The following is a 16,271-nucleotide window of genomic DNA, read 5'->3' on the forward strand; positions in this document are numbered from 1 at the left end:
GAAGGAAAGTTATTTTGGCATTTTACTGCCAATAGATTCACCACATCAGTGCCACCTAGAACACTATATTTTGCAGAAAGCTTTATCATACCTAAGTAAAAAGCCCTAGAAGCTTACTCATGTCTGCATGGTCTTCATAGCTTCCTGCTGTAAAGCTCTAGCCCTTATAGGTCAGATTACAGATTTCTGGCCCCAAAATGAAGGATTTTTCTGAGAGAGGAAGTCTGATACCAAACAACATGTTTACAAAAAAGGTGACATGAAGTCCTGTGTTTCTTTTGATAGAGGACTCTTTCTGAAAGTGCTTATGGCTGTATTTACATAGAACTTTCTGATAAAGCTTACTTAGTTTTTACCTTTCCTTCTCCTTTAAAAAGCAGGGTATTGACAGCATCACTCTAGTAAGAAATGACCACAAACATGCACCTTATCTGAAGGTTATTTTCTTTTTTTATGGTAATAAATAAAGCACAAGACAAGCCACTGAAATTCTAACACAATTTATTGCAAAACAAGCAGTGATACACTTCTTGCTTTAATAAAATTAACATTTAGATTTGAAATATTAGAAATATCTATTTTGAAATCATATACTTATGTATATTTACAATGGAAACAAATGTAATAAATGGACTGAGAGAGCCCTTTCAGTGTGGGGCTGATCAGAATTACACAGAAACTGAAATATCTTATTGTTGCACTCTCAAATTTGGTGAGGGTGATGGAGTGGAAACTATTGTCAATCCTGTCAGACAGCCAATTGAAATCTAGCTAAGCAGTCTGTATTAGGTTCATGGTTCCCAGGGCATTTGGTTCACCTGCTACATGTAGAATGATCACAATAACCACTACCTACCCACAGACATCAATGGTGGCACCATGGCTTTTCCCCAGACACAGAATTATTGCCTGAAAATAGGAATAGGTTCAAAACACTCTTTGGGTACTGGCACACAGTAAGATTAACTGCCTGAGATAAATCTTCATTACCGCAGGCGACTAATCTCCCTGAAATGCTTTCCTGTCGGCAATGATGTAAATCCTTGGTGGGAAACCATACATGGCATTTTGTTTTCCCAAAGTTGGCTGGGAGTTTCCTTGTGAGGCAACTTCAGTCAACAAAACAAAGTGCCACATATGTTTACTCACCGCCGAGTAAGGTTACTGGCACATGAGGAGATTAGTTGCCTGCGATAAATCTTTGCTACTGCAAAATGTTTTCCCCTCAGCAATAATGTAAGTCACTGGTGGGAAAGGATTTTGGGGGGGAGACTAGTTGCCTGCAGCAGCAAAGATTTATTTTGGGCAACTAGTCTCCCCATGTGCCAGTAACCTTATAAGGCAGCAGCCTGAGCAGAAGTTTTTTTTATATAATGGTTATGTCAAAAAAAATCTTCCTATGTGTACAGTATATGCAGCAATCACATTTTTCAATCCTAATAAACTTTTTGAAATATTTGTTAGCCAAGCAATTAAGAAACAAATATCCCCATTCCCTATAACATGCAGCTTTTACTTCTGCCTTTTTGCTTGTCCTTTCCAAGAAAAAAAAGCCAACCATAAATCAGTTTACAGGCTAAGGATTTGATGCATATTTGTAGTAGGAACAAAATAGAAAACTGCAGGTAAAGAAAAAAAAAAAAACACTTATTAAAACAAAACACACAGAGATAATCCAAGATCCGATATGTCATTGGGCACACAGATATTACCAAGTCAACTGCAGTTCCTTTAAATGTAAAAGGTATGCAGTCTACTCTGGGTACTCAAGCTAACTTACCTATAAGTTACCTATAACAGAAGCAGTTGTGAAAGGCTCATCATTAGCTGGCATCATGACTTCCTTTTCTCAGTTTGGGTCACCTCTTTCTGTATTACTATTGTGTTATTCTATGAGCGAGAACTTTCACAATAAATCTCTCAGATTAGCAGCTTTGTGTTAGCTCTAAAGGTAGAATACAGTTGGATATTATTCTGGTCTGGCTTTAAAGGAGACCACTAATGTGACTAACATTGTGTTATCTTGTTATGTATGCAGAAGTGCTCACTAGTTTTAAGACCAATGGCACACTAGGCTTTTTCACAAACAGTGTATTCAAATGGCAGAAGTGTAATGTACAACAGAATTGTGGGTAATGCTCACCAAAGCATCATCTGGTTGAAAAGGGCCAGTGCTGTTGCCATAAGGCAATCATTCAGTTGAATGGGAGGCGGCAGACGTAGTTTTAAGTCATTTTCAGATCTGTAATTTCCAGGGTCTATACAGAATCCTCCCTCCCCTCCATGTGCCAATCTAATTGTGTAGGTGAGGGGGCAGACGAGGTTGAGTGGTGCTTCTCTGTCGGCTGTATACGCTAGTGGAGAAAACACTCCCTGTGCCAAAGCCCAAAAGATTAAGAAGCTCATTTTAAGAAAAGAAATCCCTTTACTATCAAACGAACATGCAACTTAACAGTATTTTATCTGCAACCCCAGAAACCTTAGCCCAGACTAAAATGCTCCACCAGTGTGTATGTTAGTGCATTTCCTTAAAGTGTAGACTTCATTACAGCTAAACCTTGCACACTGACTGAATGTATGAGATTCTATGCCCCAGAGCATTATTTAGCAGCTTTCTTTGCAACAAGGGGGAGACATCTAATCCCTTTTAGCTCCTGGAAGGAATGGAAATGCATATTTTTTCCCAAGTATGTTGCAATAGTAAAGAAGTTAATCAGAGATCAAAAGCTCCCCCCTGAATTTCATTTGCGTTACTGCTGCCTGCAGACTTGTTGGTTTCCACAAAAACAGACTCCAGTGCAGCCTCTTGCTCTTCTAATGAAGCAACTTCAGCAGCCCCTATAGGAACAGACGAGGCATCAGGGACAGGTTGCTGCTCCTGCCTTTGCTCCACACCCGCTGCTTTCCTTCCCCTTCTTTTTCCTAGGATTCGGACGTAGTTAGCAGGTACAAATCCAGTTGTTTGGCCATCCACACTTCCCAGCAGCCAACCCCGTATTTTGGGCTGTTGCTCTAAAACAAAATGAACAGCACAGCATTATGTTATATTTTTATATTGTGTGTGTGTAGGTAATTACTAATTACATATATATTGTAAGTCATCAGTAATGATAACCATACGATAATTTTGTGATTGCTAATACTGATGGACAGATTAACATTAAGGCAGCCTTGAACATATAAATGTAACTTATTTTCTGATATCATGATTTTCAGTATGCAGGATTCAGTCTAGCCTGCATAACAATATAATCTAGTTATCTGTTGGATTAGTATCAGAATTCCTTCACTGTACAAACCTGCCCACACATAGACCAGCTCAGTGGAATCTGACCAATCTTTTGCTGGGACTGGTCTGATAATGTACATTATGGCCACAGAAGTGGATATGCTTTACTTGATCTGCCCACTTTTTTTCTATTGCAAGACAATCTGAATCCAAAATGAATCCAAGTGTAAGGAGAAATCAGGAGTGTCATAGCTGAACTAATGGCACCCCTATATCAGTGTGCAATTAGGGTTGTATTTACAGCACTGGTGTTTGCTACAAAGGACATTGACTGCCCCCCGTAAACCAGATCAACATCCTTACTTCCTAAGCAAGCAAGGTGTGGCCTAAGCCCATGTCTCACTCAGCCCATGACTGCTCTGTGATGGAAAAAAAGTGAACTATGAAATTATATCCATGATAATATTTAGTAGAATAAAATCAAGAGGTTTTGTGCATTAAAGCTCTTCTTTCCACCCTACTTCATGCACTATATGGGCAATTTGTCACAACGCACAACTGTTCCAATGTTCAAATGCTAAATGAGTTTGAAAGAAGATCTAAAAATACCTTTAGGAGCTAGATTTAGCATATCTCCAGCATGGAAGGAAATTTCTTCTTCAGAGGCAGCAGTGAAATCATATTCTGCTCTTCCCACGACATGATCATCTTCTCCACTCGCCCAGTTTACATTTTCTAGAAGAATGAGAGAAATTAGCCTTCAAAAGTACTGAATGACAATAAGAAGCATTCAGTCTAAAGTTTTCACTTAAGGTGCCCATACACATTAAGATCCACTCAGTTGGCGAGGTCGCCAAGCAAGCGGATCTTGTCCCGATATCCCCACCTACGGGTGAAAATGTAGGCTAATACGATTGTTTGGCCCTAGGTCCTCCAATCTGACTGAATCTTTTAACCTGCCCGATCGATATCTGGCCAATTTCAGGCCAAATATCAGTCGGTATGACCGTTGTTTCTGCCCCTACAGCAAGAGCACTGGAAGCTCCCACAGCCAAAGCCAGCTGGAATGGGAGAATGGGTAGAGAGTAAAATAAACAACCAGTTCAGAGCTACTATGCTTATCTCACTTACCATTATTAACTTCTTCATTACAAGCAGAAAGAAGCTTCCATATGAGGTAGGGGCCACCAAGGATGACAGCAAAAAACATGAAAATTGGCCATGACTTGGCAGAGTTGGTGGCCTGTCCATCCTTTACGCCAGCATTTGCTACAGTTCCAGCACTCTCAGACCACAAATCTTCTGTTTCTGAATTTTTCCGAAGGCCCAGCAGGCGCTGCAAACGCCTGTACAGAAACCGGATTGTTCTCACTAATGCAAAAACTGAGAAAACGTTTGTAAAATGCACCTTCATTCTGGAGAAATGGTTAGCGACATCCAAAACAGCTCTAAAGCTGTTATAAACCGCAGAGAAAGTGGCATCCATCATCATGCTAACAGACGAAAAAGCATGGACAATGCTTTCAATTGACTGGAAGGCCCCCCTGCTGCTTTCTTCAGCCTGACGGACAAACCTGCTGGGAGGGATATCTTCTGCTTGGAACCTGTTATAGCCAAGTGCACCACCGTATCCATAGCTGTAAGGGCTGTACCCGCCATAGAATGAACTGCCATAGGAACCAAAGCTGGGGGAGAATGAGTTGTATGCAGGCCGGTAGGTGCTAAGTCCAGTGCTTCCAGTCTGCTGGGATGGTCTAGGTAAAACAGGAGGAGCTACTCTGGTGAGGGTGGGCTGGCCTGGTCTTGTCAAGATGTTTGCTCTAAGATCTGCAGACCTAAGAAAAGAGAATAACAGGAATTGTACCAAATTAAAAGAATTTGTGAGACAACTCAAACTGTGTTTACACCATAGAATTAGGGATGCACCAAATCCAGGATTTTGTTCAGTATTTGGCCAAGATTCTCCCTTTTTCAGCAGGATTTGTATTTGGGTGAAATCATGCCTCGGTCTGAAGCAAATCAAAATTTCTTATCCTAATTTGCATATGCAGATTTGGATGTGGTTCAGTAATAGGCCGAATCTTTCACAAAGGATTTAGGGTCCGACTGGAACCTAAAATTGTGGATTTGGTGCATCCCTACATACAATAAGAAATTCTCAAATTTCGAGCCGTCACAGGAAACGGGAAATGCACGGCTTATGGCATAAGAACACACTGATTAAAACACGGAGTACCCCAACTTCAGCAGAGGCTGCTGACATAGATACTGTCCATCAAGTTCAACCTTTCAGCTTATCTCCCAGCATCACTGACTGTCATAAATCAATTTAAATTACTGTTCTTCCAGCAGTAGCCATTACAGTTAGGTCCAAACATATTTGGACAGAGACAACTTTTTTCTAATTTTGGTTCTGTACATTACCACAATGAATTTTACATGAAACAACTCAGATGCAGTTGGAGTGCAGACTTTCAGCTTTGATTCAGTGGGGTGAACAAAACGATTGCATAAAAATGTGGGGCCACTAAAGCATTTTTTTTTAGTAATTGGACAATTGACTCAAAGGCTATTTCATGGGCAGGTGTTGGCCAGTCCGTTGTCATGTCATTATTAATTAAGCAGATAAAAGGCCTGGAGTTGATCTGAGGTGTGGTCATTGCATGTGGAAGATTTTGTTGCGGACAACATGCGCTCAAAGGAGCTCTCCACGCAGGTGAAAGAAGCCATCCTTAAGCTGCGAAAACAGAAAAAACCCATCCGAGAAATTGCTGCAATATTAGGTGTGGCAAAATCTACAGTTTGGTACATCCTGAGAAAGAAAGCAAGCACTGGTGAACTCAGCAACGCAAAAAGACCTGGACATCCACAGAAAACAACAGTGGCGGATGATCATAGAATAATTTCCGTGGTGAAGAGAAACCCCTTCTCACCCCTTCACAACAGCCAACCAAGTGAACAATACTCTCCAGGGGGTAGGCGTATCAATTCTAACATAAGTCTACCATAAAGAGAACACTGCATGAAAGTAAATACAGAAGGTGCACTGCAAGGTGCAAGCCTCTCATAAGTCTGAAGAATAGAAAGGCCAAATTGGACTTTGCTAAAAAAACATCTAAAAAAGCCAGCACAGTTCTGGAAAAACATTCTTTGGACAGATGAAACCAAGATCAACTTATACCAGAATGAAGACAAGAAAAAAAGTATAGAGAAGGTGTGGAACAGCTCATTATCCAAAGCATACCACATCATCAGTAAAACATGGTGGAGGCAATGTGGTGGCTTGGGCGTGCATGGCTGCCAGTGGCACTGGGACACTAGTGTTTATTGATGATGTGACACAGGACAGAAGCAGCCCAATGATTTCTGAGGTGTTCAGAGACATACTGTCTGCTCAAATCCAGCTAAATGCAGTCAAATTGATTGGGTGGCGTTTCATGATACCGATGGACAATGACCCAAACACACAGCCAAAGCAACCCAGGAATTCATTAAAGCAAAGAAGTGGAAAATTCTTGAATGGCCAAGTCACTTGTTGTAGACTTAACTTTGGACAGAAAGGCCCACAAACAGCCAGCAACTGAAAGCCGCTGCAGTAAAGGCCTGGCAGAGCATTAAAAAGGAAGAAACCCAGCATCTGGTGATGTCCATGAGTTCAAGACTTCAGGCTGTCATTGCCAGCTTAGGGTTTTCAACCAAGTATTAGAAATGAACATTTTATTTCCAGTTATTTAATTTGTCCAATTACTTTTGAGCCCCTGAATGAAGGGATTGTGTTGAATAAAATGCATTAGTGGCCTCACATTTTTATGCGATTATTTTGTTCACCCCACTGAATTAAAGCTGAAAGTCTGCACTTCAACTGCATCCGAGTTGTTTTATTTAAAATTCATTGTGGTAATGTACAGAACCAAAATTAGAAAAAAGTTGTCTCTGTCCAAATATTTATGGACCTAACTGTATTTATATCAAGAAACAATACCTTTGAGTTTTTGTAATTGTGTTCTATGCTGCAGGAAAAAAAAGCTATCATCAAAATGCCACTTGTTCCGCTGCTTTTTGAAGGTTGCCCATCATAGAAACTTTTTTTTGCTGAGTTTAATATTGTTTACGAATGTTAAATACTTGCAGAAAACAATGCATTAAAATTAGTCACCAATGGTTTATTAAATGTAATATAAATCCTGATATAAATCCCTGATATTAAGCAAGCATTGACTGCTGTTCTGTCTGAAAGAAGAAAGCATTTACCCGTTATATAAGTACTAAGAAATTACTTTATCTAAAGAGTACAAGTTTGGACAGAGGGAAAATGGTTGTTTTCCCACGAAATAACATTTCAGTGAACTAATATGAGGATAGTGCCTTGTTTTGGTCAACAACAAAAAAAACAAACCACACAAGACATATATAATTGTACCATGCAATTCCTCTCTTATCAGCAAGTATATTATGTTCAAGGTGACCTGTGGCTTTAGATCTGCACTGATACACCACTTGTATAATCAGCATCTGTCTAGTTCTGAAAAAAAGAGGTCTCTAACAAAATGACCAACCTGAGCTGTGTGACCCCTGTGTGCTGCAGTGGCAGTTGCACAAGCCTGGTCTTCTAGGGAAAAAAATCATGTGTTTGGGGTGGGGGTGCACCTCAGTACTGATGTTTCAAACATTAGGTGCAGTTCCTCATAGCAAAGTACAAGCTGATTATGAATCATATAGCCTTGCTGGCCACTTTAAAATGTATAGATGAAAATGTTTTAAAAACTTGTATATGCAATAACACATCTAAAAGTGATTATTGCAATGGGATTTGGCTTGTGTGACATGTTGCATAGCTTGTCTTTTCTATCTTCTTTAGATAATTACTTCTAAACTAGTATTTAGTAAATGCTACCTGTGTATTAGTTGCTGCAGGTTACTTGCCCTGGTGCACTGTGCCTAAAGGCAAGTCAGGGGTCCAATAAAAGCTGCCGAATGAGTGCAGGGCCCTCTGATTGGCCTACCCAATGGATACCTGGCTGAAAATTGCCCAGATGTTCATTGGGCAGGTTTAAAAATTCAGTTGGTGCGAGGAGCGTGTTAGCTTGTTGATGTGGTCCACACCCATCCATTCCATCAATGTGACCAATACAATATCAGCTACCTCAAGGTGGGCATATCAGGAAAAGATCCTACCATTTACTGACTTTGCCAAACCCGTGAATCTTTCAGCATATGGCCAGCTTTAACTACAGTACCCCCTCTTATCTCCAAAGGTATGTTCTCCAGTGTGACCTTAGCTTTTTTTTAAAAATAGTAAACAACAGACCAGAATGCCTGTGTGTGTGCACATGGGGGGTTAACAGTCTACAAACAGAAAAGCACATATGTAAACACAGTGCAAGGAAAATCATGGTTTTGGCTTCAAAGAGCTTTTTTAAAAAAAATAAATCTGGTGTTTTACCCCCATAATAATAGCAAAAGTAGCAAATAACCTGTAATATAAATTCTATGGTGACTAGTATCACATTAACCATTAAAATATTTGTATTACAGGTATGGGATCTGTTATCCAGAATGCTCAGAACCTTAGGTTTTCTGGATAAGGGGTCTTTCTGTAATTTGGATTTCCAAACCTCAAGTCTACTAAAAAATCATTTAAACATTAAATTAACCCAATAGGTTTTGCCTCTAATAAGGATTAATTATATCTTAGTTGAGATCAAATTTAAAAAAAAAACGTAATTAGAAAAAACTTTAAAACATGAATGTAGCAAAATTGCATTCTACTCAATTTTTAAATGTATCTGCCAACTTTAAAAAAAAATTGACTTGAAAAATGTTGAAAAACTTAGCAAAGACAACTCCCATAGACTCCTGCATGGATTTGCTAGTTAGCCTAGTTTGCTAGACTTTTTTTTTTGCAAGTTTTTTTGACTTAATTAAATATTTAACATTCCAGTTTTGGAAACTAATTTGAGTTTGTGATTTTAAAAAAACAGTCGAATCACGGTAAAAACTCTAATTCAAATGTTAATAAATCTGCCTCATAATGATGTCACAATTGTTTCAACTCCCTGAAAGTTTTATCCCCTACTTTTAAACACTAGACTAGAGTATTAAAATTAACTGCAGAGTTTACACGGTGATTAAATGTCTTTGTGACGTCTAATATATGACACAATATGGATTAATATGGATTAATAAAGGAATATGCACGGATCAGTGTTCCTTAATCTCTCGAGGCAAACTGTGGAGTCATACAAACATAATAAACAAACCCTTTGGACTTCCTTGAGTTGAGTCCTATTACCTCTAATCATAAACACTGTCACAAGCAGTGCGTGCCGTACAAGAGGCATTCTGCTATAACAAAACCCTTACAGCACTGCTACCAATGAAACCTTTCATAGGTTAAGAAGCCCTCGATACATTACATGCCAGCTCCTTAGGCACCTTAAGGTGCTGGGAGACATAGTGCTAACGGGGGCTAGTCTGACATTCTAGCTTGAATCAGCTAATCAATTGGGGTTTTTGCACAGATATTTACAAATACAAATTAAGGCTCACATATTGATATTTTAAACTAAGTGAAGGCCCAACAGCTGTTACTGAACTACAAACCCCAGGGTCTAGCTATCAGAGGATGATGAGAGCTGTTGCACAGCCAGGTTATAGTGCAACAAAACTGAAGTAAAACTGCACACTCCACTGCAGCCAGTCTTGCATTTGCTTCCGCTGGTGTTACATGCACTTGCCCAGTCAAGAGGACTAATAAAAACTGCTGGGAGTTTAGAACTATTCCTACTTTAGTAGAAAACTCCAGGCTCTGGCTGTCTGATGGGAGCTGATAATAAAAGACATATGGGATCTCCAGCCCAGAGCCAGCCAAAAGTTCCTTGGGGATGCCAAATATGGGATGTGATTGGCTATTTGGTAGCCTCATGTGGCCTGCAGCAGGCTCTGCTTGGGGTAAATCTGTGTCTCTTGCCTTCCAAATCTTGCCTCCAAGCCAGAAATGCAAAGATGGCACCTACTTTGAGGGCACACATGGGAGCAACATCCAAGGGGTTGGCTAGCAACATGTTGCCCTCCGAGCCACTGGTTGGGGATCTCTCTGTCCTACAGCAACCAATCTGGCATTTGCTTCTATTAGTGTTCCTTGCACTCAGGTGGACTAATGAGAGCTGCCCGGGTTTAGCACCATGAGAGTACTATAATAGTCAGTCTGCGCTGCCCCTAGAAATGCTGGGAAGCTGAGCCATCCTACTGGGTGGAGAATAAGAACAGTCCATCCTGCAGCACTATAGTTGTGGCGTTGCACATTGCAAATACCCGATATACACACTGGCAACACTGTGCAGCTGTAACCCAATATAAAGGCAACTCTGTGTTTCTAACTTCTCGCTTTTACATCAGCTTTGACACAAGTTGCTTTTCCTTGGACTTCAGTCCCACTGGCCTACACACCCTTCCTATTGCCCAGATCTGCGGCCTTACACTAGCCCCAAGCATTATCACGCTTACTGGTAGGACGGGGCCGGGAGGCCGCCTAGCACCCTTCTGCTCTCCCATGGCTTAGGCGGAGGAGGCTGAGACGCCATCCTGCTCGGTTGCAGGTCCGTAGCGAAGGCAGCCCTATGCACCGAGCAGCCAGCTGAACATTAATCAACCGCCGATGCATCGAACCATGGGGTGAAGCGGCCGATGTGCCTGTGTAGAAAAGGACTGTTTATAGATAGCCGAGTGCAGCTTAGTATACAAACTACCGGTAGTAACATTAGCATTATGTACCGGCCAGATGAGAATTATCAAGTTGCTATATTTTAATGACTTAAATGTAACTCTATTTGTGCTTCCTGAATAGCATGTGCATAACATGTCCCCCAGCCAGCAGAGGGCTCTGGGTTATCCAGCGGCATCGGCATTTGATTCATAAAGTCTGGAACGATAGGTGCGCAACAATATCTCAGCCCCCAGTCGCAATAAACCTGTTTTGCGTTCCGTTTATTTACACACCTATAGTTTTACTTTTGTTTTTAACTAGATACCACTGTCTGTCTGTTATATTTGGAGAGAAATAACAGAGACTAGGCCTGGTTATTAAATAGGCCACACTGTAGAGGCCACTTCTGCCGAGTGTCGGTACAGGAGAGGCAAGTCTGAAACACGTGTGTCTGACACACTGCTTCTCTTTCTGTTTTTACCTTTTAAAAGGTATCTGAAATTAATTAGAATTGTCGGATTTGTAAGTCTTCTGTGCCCTTAGTGAGCAGTTTCTGTGAGGACAAAGGTAAGATTTTTCTTTTTGGCAAATATATTCTGGTGTATTTAATTGATTATAGAAATGAGCAGGACTGTGAGTGAGTTACACACTCACACTCACACACTCACACACACTCACTCACTCACTCACACACACTCACACACTCACTCACACACTCACTCACACACTCACTCACACACTCACACACTCACACTCACACACTCACACACTCACACACTCTCTCACTCACACTCACTGTCCCTCCTGCTGTGAGTTAACAAGACATGTATATTCTTTTCAGGAGCAGTGCAAAGTCATAAAATATTTGAGGAAAAAAACCCTGGCTAAACAATGTAGGTCTCTATAAAACATACCCCCCAACATTGGACAAATGCAAAGAGGAGCAAAAAGAAATGCTGCCCATTTGAACACTTTTCTTGAGATTTTGTTTCATATGTTATTACAGTGTTAATGAAATGCCCTTAAAGATGCAAGTCTCCGTTCCCCCAAGAGATCTGTTTATCTTATTAGTTACAATTGTATCTAAGTGCAGGTGTTGAGTATTCAGGGCTCTCTGCCAAATGCCTTTGACTTTGTATCTTTTTAGGCATTCAGTGCAGTAGATCAAAGGGAAATGAGTGGATTTTCAGTAAGAATCAGGGACTTGCTGTCAGGGTCAGTGACCCCCATTAGATAGCTAGAAAAACGTAGAAGTGGAAGGCAAATACTTTGAAAACTATAGAAAATAAATAATGAAGACCAGTTGCAAAGCTGCTAGGAATAGGGCATGCTATTACATACTAAAAGTTAATGTAATGGTGAACCACCTCTTTAATAATAAGCATGATGGTATAGTGTGTGATTGTAGAGTAAAGAACTGAACATTTACAATAGATAAATATATGAAATCTATAATATGGCAGAAACCTTGTGTAAGATAAAAATGATTTTTTAGAGGATTTTGGATTTATGGTTTACAAATAAAAAAATGTAAGTGTTTTATATTCATATAATATAAAGTGCTTTTGCTTCAGAAACACTGCTAAATTATATATAAATAAGGTTCTATGCATCCATAGATTAAAAGAGCAAAAAAGGTATATCACGGATATCAGATAAGCTGTGCAGAATAAAGGTGGCCATATATCGGCTGATAAAAGCTGCTGGCCTGAGCCGGAAGTTTATTTGCCCATGTATGGGGCCCTCAGATGGGCCTACCAGACCAATATCTGGCCCAAAATTAGTCAGATATCAATTGGGGAGGTTCAAAAATCCCATTTGGGTATGGAGCACATCAGCACATTGATGCAGTGCTCGTCTTGATGACCTGTATCCTGTCTGTGTGATTCAGTTATTTGGCTATTAGCCAAATAATCAGATCAGTTTAATATCACCTACCTCAAGGTAGTTATGTCGGGGAAAGCTTTGCTCGTTTGACAAGCTAGCCAAATAAGTGGATCTTTCAGTGCACAGCTTAAGAATACAATGGTTTTAATTCTCACACAGAAAGATAAACAGAAGTCGGATACCATTTATGGCTCTCTCTTAAGCTACAGAATGAAAACCTTTTATCATTTAATATTTTAAATGTTTTTTAAATATTTAATTTATTCTTTTAACTGAGGAACCATGTACCATTTTTATTCTTCTAGATCAGTGATCATGCTTCTTATAGAAGAAAAGTATAGATCAGTTGCTCAGTTGTTACTATCCTCTGGTACCTGTTCACGTTGTGTCCTCCGCTTCTGCCGTGTTGGGTCTCCAGCTCCTTACAGGCTTCCATACAAGGTATTTAGCTTTTATAAATACAATTTTACACTGTGTATGTATTGAGAATAAATATGCAGTACTGCTTGGTAATTTTTGTCAGGAAAAGATTAATGAAAACCATCATTAAAGTTATGCTTAACACTAATAGATATTTAAATTCAGTACAATAGAATTTAGTACAAGTCTTTCCTACAGTGCCAGCTTTCCCATAAAAGCACAATATTTGATGGAATTTTGGCTCATATAGGCAAGAACATCATGTGTCCGCTCTAACTCTATAGTTAATGCTCTCACTTGCTATGTGTTTGTATTTTTTTAGTTTCTCCCATTAAGGCAAGGGCCCACATAATCCGATTTCTTCTGTTTGCTCTTTGTACACGGACATAGCAAAGTGGATATGATTTCATGTGCTCACCCTTGTAGCTTCATTGACAGGTCCGTCATTGGCCTGTGTGATGCTACACAGAGTGGAGATTGGTTCAAAAAACCCAAACCATGCATTTTTGCACCAACCTCTGCTCTTTGTAGCTCCACACAGGCTGGCACTGGACCTATCTACTCGGCTACAGGGGTAAGAAGATCTGCTGAGACAATCTACTATGTGTGCCCTTGCCCCTGGAGCTCTGTAAACTTGGTTAAACTGTGTGGGAAGAAACAGGAGAGTGTTTCAAGACATGTCGGGTGCCTGCAGAGGTTAGCTAAATCAGGAATAGAGAGACATGGGTAAAATTATCAGGGGCCAACAGACTGCCTCCCTAATTAATAGTAAATTGGGGCAGCCATTGTGGGCTTAGAGCTCAAACCTCACTAGACTACTGTATGCCTGGAATTAACTATGGGCACCCAAGTAACCTGACATTAATATTTCTTTTTTTATTTTATTTAGGAGGTAACTAACGAGCTGCAGAAGTACCTGTCACAGGGTGATCCAGCTGGAGAAAATGATGCTCCGCCTAACAAGAAAGTCAAGCTTGAAGACACCACTTCAAATGAACATGTGGGGAACAGTGAGGATGTTAATGGTTCTCAGGTTGTAGGAATCTGTACTCTGTGCTTAGGAATACTTCAACAGTTCTGTGAACCAGAGTTTATTAAAAAGGTAACTCATAATTATGGTGACACAATAGGGCAGCTCTAATTAAATGTGAAGTTAGAGCTCACCACAGTAAAAAGAAATTTTAGAGGTGTATTTACCAAATAGTGAACTCTAACTTTCACCCATTGATAAATACGCCTCTAAAAATACCACATAAAATAAACTGCTAAACTACAAAGCTTTGTTACTGTCTTTATTAAAATTTCTGCATCTTCTACGTATCTTTAGGTTAAAAAATAAAAAACCATAAATATGAATTAGATCCCTATCACAGTCATGCATATTAAAATTGGCAATACACAGGGCGATAAAAGCTGTTGGCAGCTTATTGGCCCGTGTAAAGTGCCCTCAGACGGGTCTGCCCGAAAAATATCTGGCAGAAAAGTCGTTCAGGAGATTTAAAAATTCCATTGAGAATGCATCAACTCATAGATGTCGTCTTCTGCTTGATAGCCTGCATCCTATCAATGTGATCTGATCGTTTGGCCTGAGGGCTAAGTGATCGGATATCACCCAGCTTAAGGTGGGCATTTCAAGGAATGATCTGCTTTGTGGATCATTTAATATATGGGCAGCTTAAGTGGGAATCAAAGCAATAGCCTAAAAAGGTCCTGTCTTATAGTATATGCATGTGTGTGCTAATGCAGCCCTCTGCAATAAAAATCTATGGTTTGCATTTTTCACTTACCTGGGGACAAGCAAATTGGTCAAAGGAGGACTTCAGGTTCTGGAGGAGGGTTGCCATGGGGTGCAAAATGGCAGGGACAGGACTGTGGTGGGGTGCTACAAATGCTAGGACAACAGTAGAGGTGTAGATTTCATGTGCCTGCTGCTGGCATGGGCCCTTGGGGTGAAACTGAAGTAATGAAATTGAAACTGAAATTTTTTTTATTTTTTATTTTTTTGCAGGTGTTTGTGAAAATAAATTCCGCTGGCTATGAATTGAAAGATTTTGTTTTCTCAGTATCTTTGCCTGCACAGCTTTCAGTCCGAGAGGTAAAGTTTTATCTCATTTTTATTTCCTGTATTGCTGTAACTAGGTTAAATTTCCTGACAACATGGTTTTAAGAATTGCCATATACCTACCTATACATAGATGTCATAATTATGATAAAGGTGTATCTTCCATTTTTTAAACAAACAGGGAGAAATAAGAGCACAAATTGTGTGCACAGAACATTTTATCTCTGTATTCCTTTATATAGTAAGTGACTTGAGATTTTCTCACTTCTTCTTTTTGTACGGGGAACATTTTCAGAACAATAACAAATTGGGGGTTAAACAGTCCCTGGGATTAAGATTTTTTTTCCCCAAATGTTGATATATATGCCTCTTTGTTTACAAAGTTAGTCATCTTGCTGAAGGGTTTCTCAGGAGATGAAGCATCTGCTCTGTTAATAAAATATTTGGATCAAATTAAATCTGTAGTTCATACAGCAATTTACTTCAATTGAGCGACAATGTATATTGTTTACACGCAGGCTTGTTTTCTTTTTTTGAAAAATTCAGCAGGGGGCACTCTAATACAGCAAAGGTAATATATGTACACACACACACACATATTTAGTTAGATTTTTAGTTAGATTTATATAATATAAATGTAGTTAATTTTGTATATGAAATTTAGTAAACTACTGCAGGAATAATCAGTATTTAAAAAAAAAACAAAAAACAAAAAATGTTGAACATGCATGTTTAGAATTATGGCACTAAATTAATCAACTTTGTAATATGTCTGTTAAAGCTTTTGTACCTGCTCTGAGATAGGACAGCTGAACTTCAAGGGAGATTGCGATCTAGGGAAAGGAGAGAAAGCTGCAGAAACGATCACCTGTATCTTAAAGCAGGTACAAAAGCTTTAATAGACATATATTACAAAGTTGTTTAATTTAGTACTAAGAATCTATACATGAACTTAAAAACATTACATC

General features: G+C 39.6%; 2 protein-coding genes across 2 annotated transcripts; one reads left to right on the top strand and one right to left on the bottom strand.

Annotated features, from left to right (window-relative positions):
- Window positions 1–484: 484 nt before the first annotated feature.
- Window positions 485–10,911, bottom strand: pex13 (peroxisomal biogenesis factor 13). Its single transcript, XM_002939506.4, has 4 exons — window positions 10,736–10,911; window positions 4,361–5,064; window positions 3,839–3,964; window positions 485–3,012 (listed from the first exon to the last, which is right to left on the bottom strand). Exons 1-4 carry the CDS (start codon window positions 10,810–10,812, stop codon window positions 2,714–2,716), a joined length of 1,206 nt encoding a protein of 401 aa, XP_002939552.1. The 5' UTR covers window positions 10,813–10,911; the 3' UTR covers window positions 485–2,713.
- A 290-nt stretch (window positions 10,912–11,201) lies between these two features.
- Window positions 11,202–15,756, top strand: pus10 (pseudouridine synthase 10). Its single transcript, NM_001126787.1, is given in 4 exon segments — window positions 11,202–11,501; window positions 13,127–13,262; window positions 14,131–14,343; window positions 15,250–15,756. Coding segments are annotated over 3 exon segments (498 nt in total). The 5' UTR covers window positions 11,202–11,501; window positions 13,127–13,136; the 3' UTR covers window positions 15,409–15,756.
- Window positions 15,757–16,271: the final 515 nt, after the last annotated feature.

Source organism: Xenopus tropicalis, chromosome 5 (assembly GCF_000004195.4).
Source record: "Xenopus tropicalis strain Nigerian chromosome 5, UCB_Xtro_10.0, whole genome shotgun sequence".
NCBI lineage: Eukaryota > Metazoa > Chordata > Amphibia > Anura > Pipidae > Xenopus > Xenopus tropicalis.